At 55.7% G+C, this 12016-nt stretch overlaps 1 protein-coding gene across 4 annotated transcripts in view; it reads right to left on the reverse strand.

Annotated features, from left to right (window-relative positions):
- Positions 1–12016, reverse strand: part of EDA2R (ectodysplasin A2 receptor) — a 23033-nt gene continuing 11017 nt past the window's right edge. For 2 of the 4 annotated variants that reach the window (XM_072876872.1, XM_072876870.1), the window contains one exon: positions 7186–11888. In XM_072876872.1, the coding sequence (XP_072732973.1) occupies positions 11593–11888 (296 nt within the window). In that variant the 3' untranslated portion in view covers positions 7186–11592. Of the gene's footprint in view, positions 679–7185; positions 11889–12016 lie in introns of those variants that run through there. The other 2 variants (XM_072876871.1, XR_012044736.1) reach the window with 2 other exon arrangements.

Here is a 12016-nt window from a genome sequence, read left to right on the forward strand (position 1 = left end):
TCAGGTAGTTTTCCATGATTTTTATTCTTGGAAAAACTAACGCTCTTTTAGAAACTTTAAGAGTTCTGTTTTACAACCTTTTATCTGTTTGCTCCTTCGAGCGCTTATCATGGCTAGCCATAATGTTTGGTAAGTGAAGAACACTGATCGTATTTTCATTATCTCGGAAAATTGGCATAGCAGCAAATTAATAGAAGAGGAAATAAAACACAGGCTGTCGACAAAGCCAGGGAACTACGAGGAGGAAAGGCAGAGGGAAGGGATGCTTTATACTAAGGTATCATTCACAGGAGTGCATTGTGCTTGCAGCTGGACCCAGACAGAGACCCCTTCATCCGGGCGGGCAGCTGAGGAGCCTGGCTGGTTTCGCCAGAGGCAAAGGTAGCGCTGACGGTGCTTTGTGCATCGTCTCCGTGCCGGCTCCCGCACGGCGATTCCACGTTTGGCACCAAGTGCCTGGAAACTAAAATGGCCACACTGCTTAATGGCAGTCTCGTTCCTGCTGGTAAAGGATGCTGAGATCTTCCCGGAGCTCCTCTCTGTGGGGAGGGGTCTGTGGACACAGTGTCTCGTACCAGCAGAAGGGAGCGGCAGGCGGGAACGCCTGCAAACGTTGCTGCAGGTTGTGTGTTACTGGTACGTCCGGGGAATCAACCCGGAGCCTGCGTCTGCCTTGGCCTGCAAGCGAAAGCAAAGTGTTCGAGGAAGTTATGCTGGGTTTTACAAAAATTTTCTACTCCAAAACATTCTAAAACACGGCTGTAAAGAACATGGGAGTTGGAGAATCCAACAGTAAAAAGGTAGGAAATAAATTAAGGCTGCCCATGAAAATTCGCGTTCTTTTGCCTATGCGTGATGCTATAGGTGCTGCCGTTTTCAGCTAAATGTCAGCAGATCCGATTAACGAAAGCTTCTATGTGCGTGTGTGTATGAAACACGTTTTCCACTAACTTCATTCTTGGGAAAAGCTTAATTCTTTCATCTGGAGTTTTCCAATAAAAACACGATTAGTCTGAGGCAGACAGAGTATGGTAAAAATCCATGAAGTTACTTAGGCCAGGCAAAGTTAATGGCCATGAAAACCAGAGCGCTTTCCTGGAAGGCAGCGCTCTCGCCCGGCTCTGCCTGGGGCGGTGGCGTGTAACGGCCGAGCGACAGCGTCACCCTTCAGGCTCACGGCTCTCCCGGAGACGCCTCCGGCTTTCTCCCCTTGCGGCCCCAGCAGCTCGAGCTTTCCACCCCGGTCTGCCTCTCCCGCAGCCCTCCTCCCCGGCCTCTCCTCCCTGCTCAGCTCGGCCAGGCGGGCGCTGCTGTCCCCCGGAGCTGGTCTCGGCTTGTGCCAGGCTAGCAACAGCCCCAGCGGCCAAGCCAAAACGGGCTTACCTACGCTTTCTGAAGCCAAGATGACAATTTTTTGTTTTGCCTTTGCGTTTCCCCTGGTCATTGCAAAGGAAGGGGAGACTGAGGGTGAAGGTGGGAGGAACTGCAGTATTTTCCCATTTGTTGTTTTAGGCATTGCCAATATATTCTCTGCTCCCCCTCCCTATACAAAGTGGAGAATATGAGCCTTTCCTCCATTACATTTAATTTATATTTATATTATTTATATTTATATTTATATTTATATCTATATCTATATCTATATCTATATCTATATTTATATTTTATTGTTTATATTTATATTATGTATAGGTATAGGTATAGGTATAGGTATCGGTATACATACACACACTGTGGATGCTAGGATGCCATTTCAAATCCCGTTCCGTGGCGCACGTGCCACGGGACAGGAGCACGTCTCCATCGGTGCCCGGGGCAAGGGGTGCACGCTTTGGGAGGCCCCCCTCGGGCACGACCAGGGTGAGACCTCAGCCAGGACAGGGGAGCAGCCGACAGCCCGCCCTGCTCCCGGCGGAGCTCTGCCGACCGAGCGGTCCTCGCCGCGTGCCCCGCGTCCTGCGGCACCCGCCGAGCAGCATCGGGGCTGGCGCAGGACAGAGCCCCCGGCTCGGGGTCGTGTCTGAGTCGTCCGGCCTTTGGCGGCGGCCGGGGCGAACACCTCGAGGCACCGTGCCCTCGCTGCTCCTACTTGTTTTAAATCAACTGTAAGAGGTAAGAAATGATGAAAATTGGCCCTATTGTTATTGTATTTGGTTGGGGTATTTATTTGTAATCCAGTAATTCCTTAAAACCAGCTCAGAGGAGGACGTGAGGGGGAGTTTGAAGAGGTATTGAATGGGTTGCAAAACCCTTTATTCTTTTGCTAAAACTGTTCCCCGATGCAGCTGCATTCAAATCCAAACCCAGCCTGTTATCCAGTCTATTGGCTCCCGTTAACATAATAATTATCGCACAGAAATAGGCTGGCCAGTCTCAAAAAACCTCATTTACCACCAGGACTCAGGGAAGGAATACAGGATTTTCACTGGGATAATAAGGTATTTTTGACGGATAGTAATAACTATTGGCATCAGGCTGTCCCTGCAGACAAAGAGTGTTTGTTTTTCATCAGCAAGGCTTTATGATTGGAGCTGCAATGTTTTTCCTTAAAAATGAACTTCTGCTGCCAGTAAAAGGAATCAGGCTCCCATTTTTAATCTTTTTTTTTTTTTTTTTTTTTTTGGTGGTGGTTGTTGTTGCTCCCAGTTCGGTTCCAGTTGAGGGGGTTTGCTCTCATTAATGTCCCCCTAATCCTCTAAACACTGTGCCCAGGTCCCCAGCCCTCCATCCGCACAGCCGGGGCAGTGCAGGCCGGGGTGGGGGTCCCCAGCTTCAAATTTGGAGGGAATCTCACGGCAGAGGCAGTCCCCGGGCCCGGGTGCGGTTTCGCTGCCCGGCAAAGCCATGGGGTGATATTTGCACTTACTGCGCGAGTGATGCAAAGCAAAGCAGCCGGAGACGCCGGCGTCCCAAAGGCGCCGCAAAGCTTTTTAGCTGCTTTTTGAAGTCTGCAGCTGGAGAGTCCCCGTGGGTCAGCCCACAGGTTTGACAGGTGAGTTTGGAAGGTAGAAGAAAAATAAATTTCTGTCTCCTGGCAAACACATTAAATAATTCAATAATGTGCTGTAAAATGTGTGTTTTCATTCACTTGCAATTGCACTTGTGTCCTGCAGAGAAGCGGTAATGAGACCCGTGCAGGCAGGGGAAAGCCTGTGGAAAATACAAAATGGGAAAATCAGAGAACAAACGATAAAAAACCATCTGTGGGGAAGGAAAGTGGAGAAGGAAAGAAACTTGGGACTGGAAATTCAGTTCTCTCTAATGGATTTAAGTCTTCATTTTTAGCAACTAAAATTTAACTAACTGTCCTCTAGCCCCCTATGCAGAGGAGACGGGAGCACACGGAAACTGGGGCAGAGCGGGTTTAAAAGGTTCAGTGCCACAATGACTCTGCCAAGGAGAGCAGGGAGGTGTACGGCTCAGCAAGACGAGCCCCGCGGGAGAAGTGGTTTATCACGGCGCTGAGCGCGACCGATGCCTACGGGGATGAGCAATGCCCATGCGGGGAGCAGCAGCAGAGCCAAGGGAGCTGAGCATCACCCCGGCCGGTCCCTCCTGACGTGAAAACGAGCTGAAATTGAATTACCAGCTTTTCCTTGAGTTCACCCCTGTGAATCCCCTTCTCTCCCTGCCATCATTCCCCTGGGGCTTCTGCTCTTTCCTGCTCGTAACGGATGCGCACAGGGAGGCTGGAGAGTGGGGCTGGCCCCTCCGCCGCGGGCGGCCGCTGCATCGCCTCTTCCACCAGCCTCCCCTCACCTAAAAGCCGCTGCAGCAGCTCGTCGCTGCCGCTGGGCCTGGGGACGCGGGGGATGCTCAGGGCACGGCCCTGGCTCTGCTGCCAGTGGCGTCTGCGCGGCTGGGGACAACCTTGCACGCTGGGGCACCGGGCTGAGCGCAGGGACCGGCAGCAGGTGCCCGCATGGAGAGAGCCAGCAGCACGATCCTCCCCTCCTTCCCCTTCTCCATGGCTGTCCCGCCCTGGGGTCCGAGGGCAGCCTGTCGCAGGCGTTTGAAGGAAACCTCTGGAGGAACATGGTTTCCTTACTGGGGAGCCTCCGAGTCCAGGTGCGGTTTGGTGCCTGGCTGCCTACCTAGATCCTGCCAAACTATTCATGCTGGGTAAAGAGATGTTAATGACTTGGCCTAAGTTACCTTCGACTGACACAAAAATTGGGTCGGACGGTTTTCCACCCGCCTGAAATGCGCTCTGAACATTTGCGAAAGATTCTTCTGGCTGTCACAGAACCGAATGCAACCAGGCATCTGCGTGCGCTAATGAAGCGGCTGTGCCAGGTTAAACCTCTGCAGAGCCGAGCTGCGCAGGGCCGGCCTCCGCTCGCTACCGGTGCGCTTTCTGCCTCTCTTATTTGTGGTGGCTCACTTTTCTACAGACCCTGTTGGTCCGTGTTTAAACATCATAGCTTTCTATAGGGTCGGCAAGAAAATGAAGAGCAAAAGCAGGAAAGCTGCATTCACCAAGGCACTGCTGAGCACTCTTCATCATTTCTGCTATTTGCTTGCTCCACCCCAGCGTTGCAGTTTAGCCAAACTCCCCTGAGGAGCATGTGCTTCCCTCTTCTGACCCTCTTCTACGGAGAAAAGCAGCCTTTCTCTGGCCATGCGGTCCCTTTTCCTGCTCTCTTCTCCCTGTTTTTGGTCTGTATTTTCATGCGCCATTGTTTTTAGTCCAGATCATCTCAGGCCAAAGATGGACAAGCAAACACAGGGTTTCAGGAAAAGGGTCTTGGTGTAAAAGCACTTGCTCTGTGCATCCAGAATTGCACACGAGGGAAACTTTAGGACGCTCATCTGACTTAACTGTTCACAGATCATGCAGTCCTTGCTACTGCAGGGCTCATTAATTAGCCTGGCTCTTGCTATAGGCTGCCGAGCAGGATCCCACCCGGAGCATTCCATTAGCGGGAACATCTCCTTCAGCCTGGCCAGACCTCTCCATCAGCTCCCCTTGGCGGCTCAGTGCTCGCTGGGCAGAAGGACGGGCCCTCAGACGGGAGCCCCCTGTGAGAAAGATGCAAAGACCCCCCTTGACTTGCAACAGCACCTCAGGAGGTCTTAAATAAAGCCTGCTCGGGGTTTACCGGTCTGCACACGGACACAGAGTCACTGGGCTCCACCTCTGCCGTTACTTCGTCAGGGGACGCGAGCGATACAGCTCAACACCCCACGTGTTTCGTGAAAACCCATCGGTCGGGAATATTTGGCTTGGCAGGACCACTGGCTGCAAGCTGTGGCTGTCGTGAAAGGCAGGACGCACGCCTGCATTCCTGCCCCGGAGCCCGGCTCAGAACGCCCAGCGCACATGCCTCGTGTGGGCCAAATGGCGTTCACTGGCATCCCCCTCTGGAACTGGAGGCTCGCCAAGCAGTCGGCCCGTGTGCTTTGAATGCCTTTGTATCAGTTTTGCATCCCAGCTGGAGATGCTCCTCCCGGAGGCAGTTGAGGTGAGGACCGCGTGTACCCCAGCATCTTGATGTGCTGCCAGCCTCCCTGCAAATTGTGGCTGATGAGGCACCAAGAACGGGAGAGGCAGGAGTCGGCCTTGTTCTGACCACCCAGGAGCTGGTTTTCAACCCCACACTCCTCTCTTTGCGTGGAGCACGTTCCCCCCGCCAGCTCTGGTCCACAGACGTCTACTTTCATCACAGTGCTGAGAACAAGAATCTCAAGTACTTTGAGGGGAACACGGTTTATCACCGTTCCTTGAGCATCAGCCAAAAATGAGGCGAGACCAGACAACACAAACGCTCTGGGGCAAGAAGCAGAGTGGGGTGTAAACCTCTTGTTCGCAGGGAGCTCCTGGTTTGGGTGTAAGCGTCTGCTTTGCATGGGAGCGGTCACCCCAGGGACTTCTCCAGGAGAGCAGACCATTGAGGTAGGGCCAAACCCACCCACACCTTACCTACTGCAGCGTGTCCAGTCCTCGGACACCCGAGAATGAAAAGTCCTGGAAGCTTACAGCCCCCCAACCAGGAGTCGCTCGAAGGCAAGGCAAGGCATACTCTGAATTCCCATCCCACCAGCATGCACGAGGCTGCTCTCCCAACAGATCCCCCTCCAAGCACAGCCTCCCTGCAGCCAGCCAGCGGCCTCGGGCAAGCAGCTGGGCATGGGCTGGGCTCTCGGCCCAGGCTGCAAGGCTTGCCTCCCCTGCAGCACGCCTGCCTGCACCGACCGCCTCCGGGTTTACTCGGGGCTCGGTGCAGGCAGATGTTAGGAGCTCCGACTCCTTGCAGACCTTCAGTAAGGCTGGTTGCTCTCAGCGCCGCAGCAAATTCATTTCGCTCTTCACTTGGGGTGTATTATTTCAAGCATCTGTGAGAACAGAGGCCCCACGCACCCAAGGAACTCCATGGAAAAGGCTTCTTTGGAAACCACGCACCCTGAATACCTCCACCGATGCTACGGTTTTGCATTCAGTGATGAGTGGCCGGTTCTCCTGGGCCTCGCTTTTAGTGGCTTCTCTCTCCACAGCTATTGCATTGCTTTAACGGCAGGGGCACAGTTAGGGATGCAGGACTGCACGCAACAGCATCGCGTGCGGGTTTTCTTCGCAACAGGAATGAGCTACAGCAACACCAGCACCTATAAAGCCTGTGAGAGTTTGGACAAGTATCATAGCTTTAATTAGAAAATAAAATCATATCCTTCATTCTAGTAATTATTTTAAAGCCTTGAACAGCCTTGACGAGCACTGTAATCACTGAGCTTAAAGAACAACTGTTCCTCAGCAAAGCTTCAGGAACGGGAGCTCCTTGGGCATCATTTACGGGGTCTCTGCTACCTCCCCGTACTGGGACTTGGCCCTTCTGAGGAAGATTAAAACCGCACAACACAGAGCGGCCGATGCCCCGGTCGGGGCAGGCACCTCGCGGGGAAGAGGCCGGCGCCACGGCTGCTCCTCTCCAGCAGCACCATTTAAGCCGCTCCCAACCCGTTCCCACACCAGCGTCACGAGGACGACGGACTCGGCTGCAACAGCGTCCGCTCCAAAAAGCGCCGCCTGCCCCTGCCAGACCCCCCTCTGCGGGACCCCCAGCTCAGCACATGCGGCCGGGTCCCCCGCCCAGGGAGGCCCCTGGGTCTGCCCCATACGCTCCTGCCCAAGGGAGGCACCCGCAGGCAGGAGGGGAGAGGAATCGAAACTCGGCGAGCACCAGCACCTCCGACCCCAAAATTTATTTAACTACAAACACACAGCACTCGAGAGCACCAGGTCTGGGAGGAATGTGGGGCACACACACACCCCTTGTTTAACAAAAAGGGCAGGAGCTTCAGCTGCTGCTTTATTTGGATACAGACGTCACCCCAAAAAACAACAGGAACAACTCTACTTCACAATTACAATGGTAATGACACAGAATTTACAAAAATATAAATAACCTATTCGTAACCTTAAGGAAAAATAACATCCACCATAAAAAATACCATGTATTCCCCTAGGTAAACCATGGCTACAGAAATGTATTTTTTCGATTGTTTTGTTGTTTGTTTTTTTTTTTCAAAAAGCACCAGAGTCTGCTTTATTAAGTAATCCAAAACACACAGGGCATTTCCCCCTAACACTTGCAGACTTTTCCGAGAAGTGTGCCCAGATGATTAAAACCAGGTTTTCTTCAGTATTGCCTGCTTCTGTAAGAGCATGTTGAAGGTACAATTCTTATAAGCACCCTGTTCAAAAAAAGCACCCACGGATGTACTAATTACTTGTTCATTTCAATGAACATTTTAATAGGATTTAAGTATGTGCCTATTTTTAAGTCTGTGTTTAAGAGCTTTCCAGAACAGGGCTGGACTTAAACTTATCACATAAATTCCTCTGCAAATCAGACTTCCAGACAAGAGTGGTGTCAAAACCAATCACTTGTAAAAAAAATAATCCCGCCACACAAAAGTATTTCCATTGTTCAGCCCCAGCTAAAGTTTGCACAGATGCTGAATTATTTGATTTCTTTCCACTCTTTTTGAGCCGTGCCAGCTTGGCACGAACAGCTTCCTGATGCTGCAACGCGAGATCCAGCGCTATGGGAATTTCCTTCCCTTACATTCCATGTATTGTGCTGAAAATACTATTAAAAAGCAAAAGTCAAGTATCGAGTCCATTGGTTCCCAGCTAACGAAATCCACCGCCCAGGGACTGCCGCCGTTTCCGATGTCCAAACCGCAGCGTTACGCCCCATTTTTCAGGCTCTCGTGGTTCCCCGTCTCCTAAGGGCTTCAGCTGGGCTTGTGGCAATCTGGCCAAAGGGGTCCCCGGGGGGAGTTAAAGGCCGCCTGTAGAAACTGGGGCCCGTGTAAACACAGCGGATTTTGTCACCGCAGCTGGAAGGAGGGTGCCCGCCCCGGACACCAGTGAGAGTGGGGAGCAGCCCTCGGGTGGGAGCTGGGGGGGGCTCCACCGCTGAAAAGCCCCGTCCCAAAACACTCTTGTGCGGGGTCAAGCCTCCCTGGAGCACCAACCACGGCGACTCGCACCGAGACCATGTAGAGGCTCTGGGTGGGACCGAGAACAGCTAAAACACACTTTAAACACGGCTAAAACCACCCCTGGCTCGTGCTGCCAGCTCCTGCCAGCCCAGCGCCGCAGGCAGCGTGCCCAGTGGCACGGCTGGGGCTCGAGGGGCAGCACCCGGCGGGGCAGGAGCTGCGGCACGGCACAAAGCCACCCTATGCACCGCGTACGGCACGGCACAAAGCCACCCTACACATCGTGTAGGGCACGGCCCACGCCCGCCCTGCGTGCCACCTCCTCAGCCTCGAGGCACAGGTTAAGTTTTGACCATGAATAATATTGCTCAGACATCAAACAGCTGAAAAAGAATAGTTTACCTTAAAAACTATGAAGGGAATGGATTCGATTTCTTTAAAGAAGGGAGGAAAAAAAAATATTTAAAAAACAATCCATCCAATGGGTCCAGAGCCCACCCATTGGCACACCAGCAGAACTGCTCAGCACGCGCGGCAGGGACAAACGCGAGGACCTGCAGCACACGCACCTGATGATGTCCTCGTTATTCCCTGTTTTTAATTTAACAGCTGTCCCTGCCCACGCCGGCTCTGCTGTCCTGCCCGGCCGCTGCGGCTCTGGGCCCCCCCAGGGACCACCCACTGGTGGCACCGGTGACACGTGTACACAGGGACACACAGGACATGCCACCCAGACCCGTTCCAACCTCAAAGCCAGAGCTGGGGAGCTGAGCTGCACGAATGCTCTTACTCAGACGCTGTAGGTGCATTTATCTTAACTTCCGCTGGAAGTGACTAAGCGTGTCCACAGAGGGATTAAATATTTATTCGATTTTGTTACGCGATTAATCCAAACGCTCTCTCCCTCCACAGATAAACCTCAAACAAGAAAGCCCTGACCCTGGGCTGCGTTTGCTTTAGCAATACTTTCCCTGACTGCCCTGTAACAGACCGAGCACGTAACAAGAGCCTGACTAACCCCGGCCTAAAACGGGTACGAGGTCTAATATTTCTGGGTCTTGCGGAGCAGAGAGCAATGAAACGACCTTGACTTTGGAAGAAACAAGCAGCGGGGGAGAGAAAGCGTCCCATCCAGCTGAAGCTGCCCCTGCCTCCCGTTATCTAACACATCCCGAGCGCGTTCAAGTCTTAACAGCATTTAACGGGGAAAAGAAAAAAGAGCAGCAGCTATTAATGCCCGTGTTCGGGCAGGTCTGAGGCAAGGGCTGCCTTCCCAGAAGGTCGCCCGCCTTTTCCAAGGACTGTGGTCAGATACCAGCCAAACCGGCGAGCGCAGCCGGGGATGCCCGGCGGGTGCCCGGGCGGGCAGCGGGGTAACAGTGCCGCTTGCTGGCGACCGCCACGCTGCGGGCGTGGCCAAGGGCCCCGGTGACGGGCGACCGCAGAAAGCGGCCGCCGGACCCGGCCGCAGCGTTGAGGAACGAAGCGACAAAGTCGGAGCGAGTGCCGCCGGCTCGGCCCCGGCGCTGCCGCCCGGGGGTCCCGGGACAGCCCGGGGTGAACTTACGGATGCCAGCTAAAGGCGCCCGGCGTTGAACTGCCGCTCGCAGGGAGCCGCGGGTCGCCGCAGCCCCGCTGCCGGCTGCTCGGCCCGTGACCTCAGCCGGGACGGCATCCGCGGCCGGGCGCCGGCACCGCTGCCTTGGCCCCACGCCGGCTGGCGCCCGCCCCGGGCAGCTCCCCGCATGCCTGGCCGCCCCCGGCCGCCTCGCCCCGGCACTCGCCCCGCCAGGCACGCCAGGCTCCAGAGAGGCGGCAGGAGCCGCGCTCGGCTCCGGCACCGGCTCCGGCTCCGGCTGCGCCGCCCGAGGCCCGTCCGTCGGGCCGCCGGCGAAATCCCGCGTAACGTCCCAGAGGCTGGGGCAGACCGAGGAGAGCGGCCCGGACGCCTGCAGCCACCAGCCCCGGGCGCAACACCCGCAACGGGGGGTGCCCGGTGCCCGCGGGACTGTTGCAAGCTCTGACAAATCCTCCAGGAAGAAATTAAAAGCAGAAGTGTGCTCCCCTCCCTAGCAGCTGCTCCCAGAAATGAGAAAATTAGGCCATTTTTAGGCGGGGGGGGGGGAAGGAAAAAGATTATTTTAAAACAAGCTGGCTCTGCCGTGACTGGCGCAGGGACATCACCGCTGACTGCGGCCCAGCCACGGTCAAAGGCTGCAGCCTCCAGCTGCCGCCCGGCGCTGGCACGGTGCCGGCTGCTCCCCGGGGCACGGCGGTGAAGCAGCCCTGCCTCTGCCGCCCCGTGTCACCGCAGGCGGTTTGCAAAGCCTCAGCGCTCGGAGGCGGCGGTCAGCAGACGTCCGCAGGGCCGGGGCACACAGCAGGAGCCTGGGGAGCGAGCCAGCACCCTCCCCAGGCCGGCAGCCACAGCACTGCGCTGTGACAAGGACATACGTCAACCCATCCCGGGGATCAGTCTGAGGCTCCCGCAAGAAAACTGCACCGCTTCACAAAAAGGACACGAAGGGGAAGGCACCAGAGTGGCACAGGGAGACCGAAAGCTGGAGCCTGGCGCAGCAGCCATGGCCAGGTCCTCTGCCGAGGATCGTCTCTGGTGCGGAGGGAGAGGAGCGAGTGAAAAGTAAACGGGGAAAGTGGCAACCGGCACCCAGGAAAGCAGAGCACGGGCCAGACGAAGGACGGGAAAGCTGGAATGGGAGGGAGGCAGTGGCTGGGCCCGTAGGAGGGTGGCAGCCCGCGGAGACCGAGCCCCGTGGCTGAGGGACCCCACGCCAACAGCAGGGCAGCACGGGGCTCACTGCGGAGTGAGAGCACCGTGGCGCAGCGACTGACGGCACTCCGCTGCCAGACAAGGGTGTCAACACAGCCAGAGAAAAATGGCCTCCAGAAGGGCCCGAGCGAACCCTCCCGCGCGGAGGCTGGGAGGAGGCAGGGCTGCAGCCTCCCGGCACTCCTCCGAGAAGGGATGCTCCCCCTCGCGTCCTTCTCTTCCGCGATGCAAAGACCTTCTCCACCTACTTCCCACGTGCACACCAGAGATTATGTGGCCACAGGGCTACCAGATCCTCTCCCGTACCAGTACACACAATGCCTGGAGCTTTCTCCGTCCCTTCCCTGTCCTCTCTAGCGCTGGCGGCCCTGAGCCTGGCTAAGCGCGAAGTGGTCGCAGAGCAGGAGCAAGGCATCGAACCGCTGGAGCCGCTGCAGAGCTCGGGCCAGGAGCGGGATGGTGACTGCATCTCCCGAGTAGGTGAAGTGAGCGACGAGCTGCTCAAATCCAGATATCCGTCCCAACCACTGGGGCGCGACCCCCAGCTCCAGCGCCACGTGGCTAAAGTTCTTCACACCGTTCAAGGAAGGGTCCAACAAGAAGGCAAGTGACTGCACCAAGGAATGGGGCAGCTCTGCTACCGGGAGACCTGGGGGCAGCGACACAGCAGAGTGGGGTTAGGAACCAACCTAGGATAAGGGCAAACAGAGCAGCCAGACTCCAGCCCCTGTCCCTGCCGAGCAGGTGGAACGCCACCAGCCAGGGCAGGCATCTCCT

The sequence above is a fragment of the Ciconia boyciana genome, chromosome 12 (assembly GCF_034638445.1).
Source record: "Ciconia boyciana chromosome 12, ASM3463844v1, whole genome shotgun sequence".
In the NCBI taxonomy this organism is placed as follows: Eukaryota; Metazoa; Chordata; class Aves; order Ciconiiformes; family Ciconiidae; genus Ciconia; species Ciconia boyciana.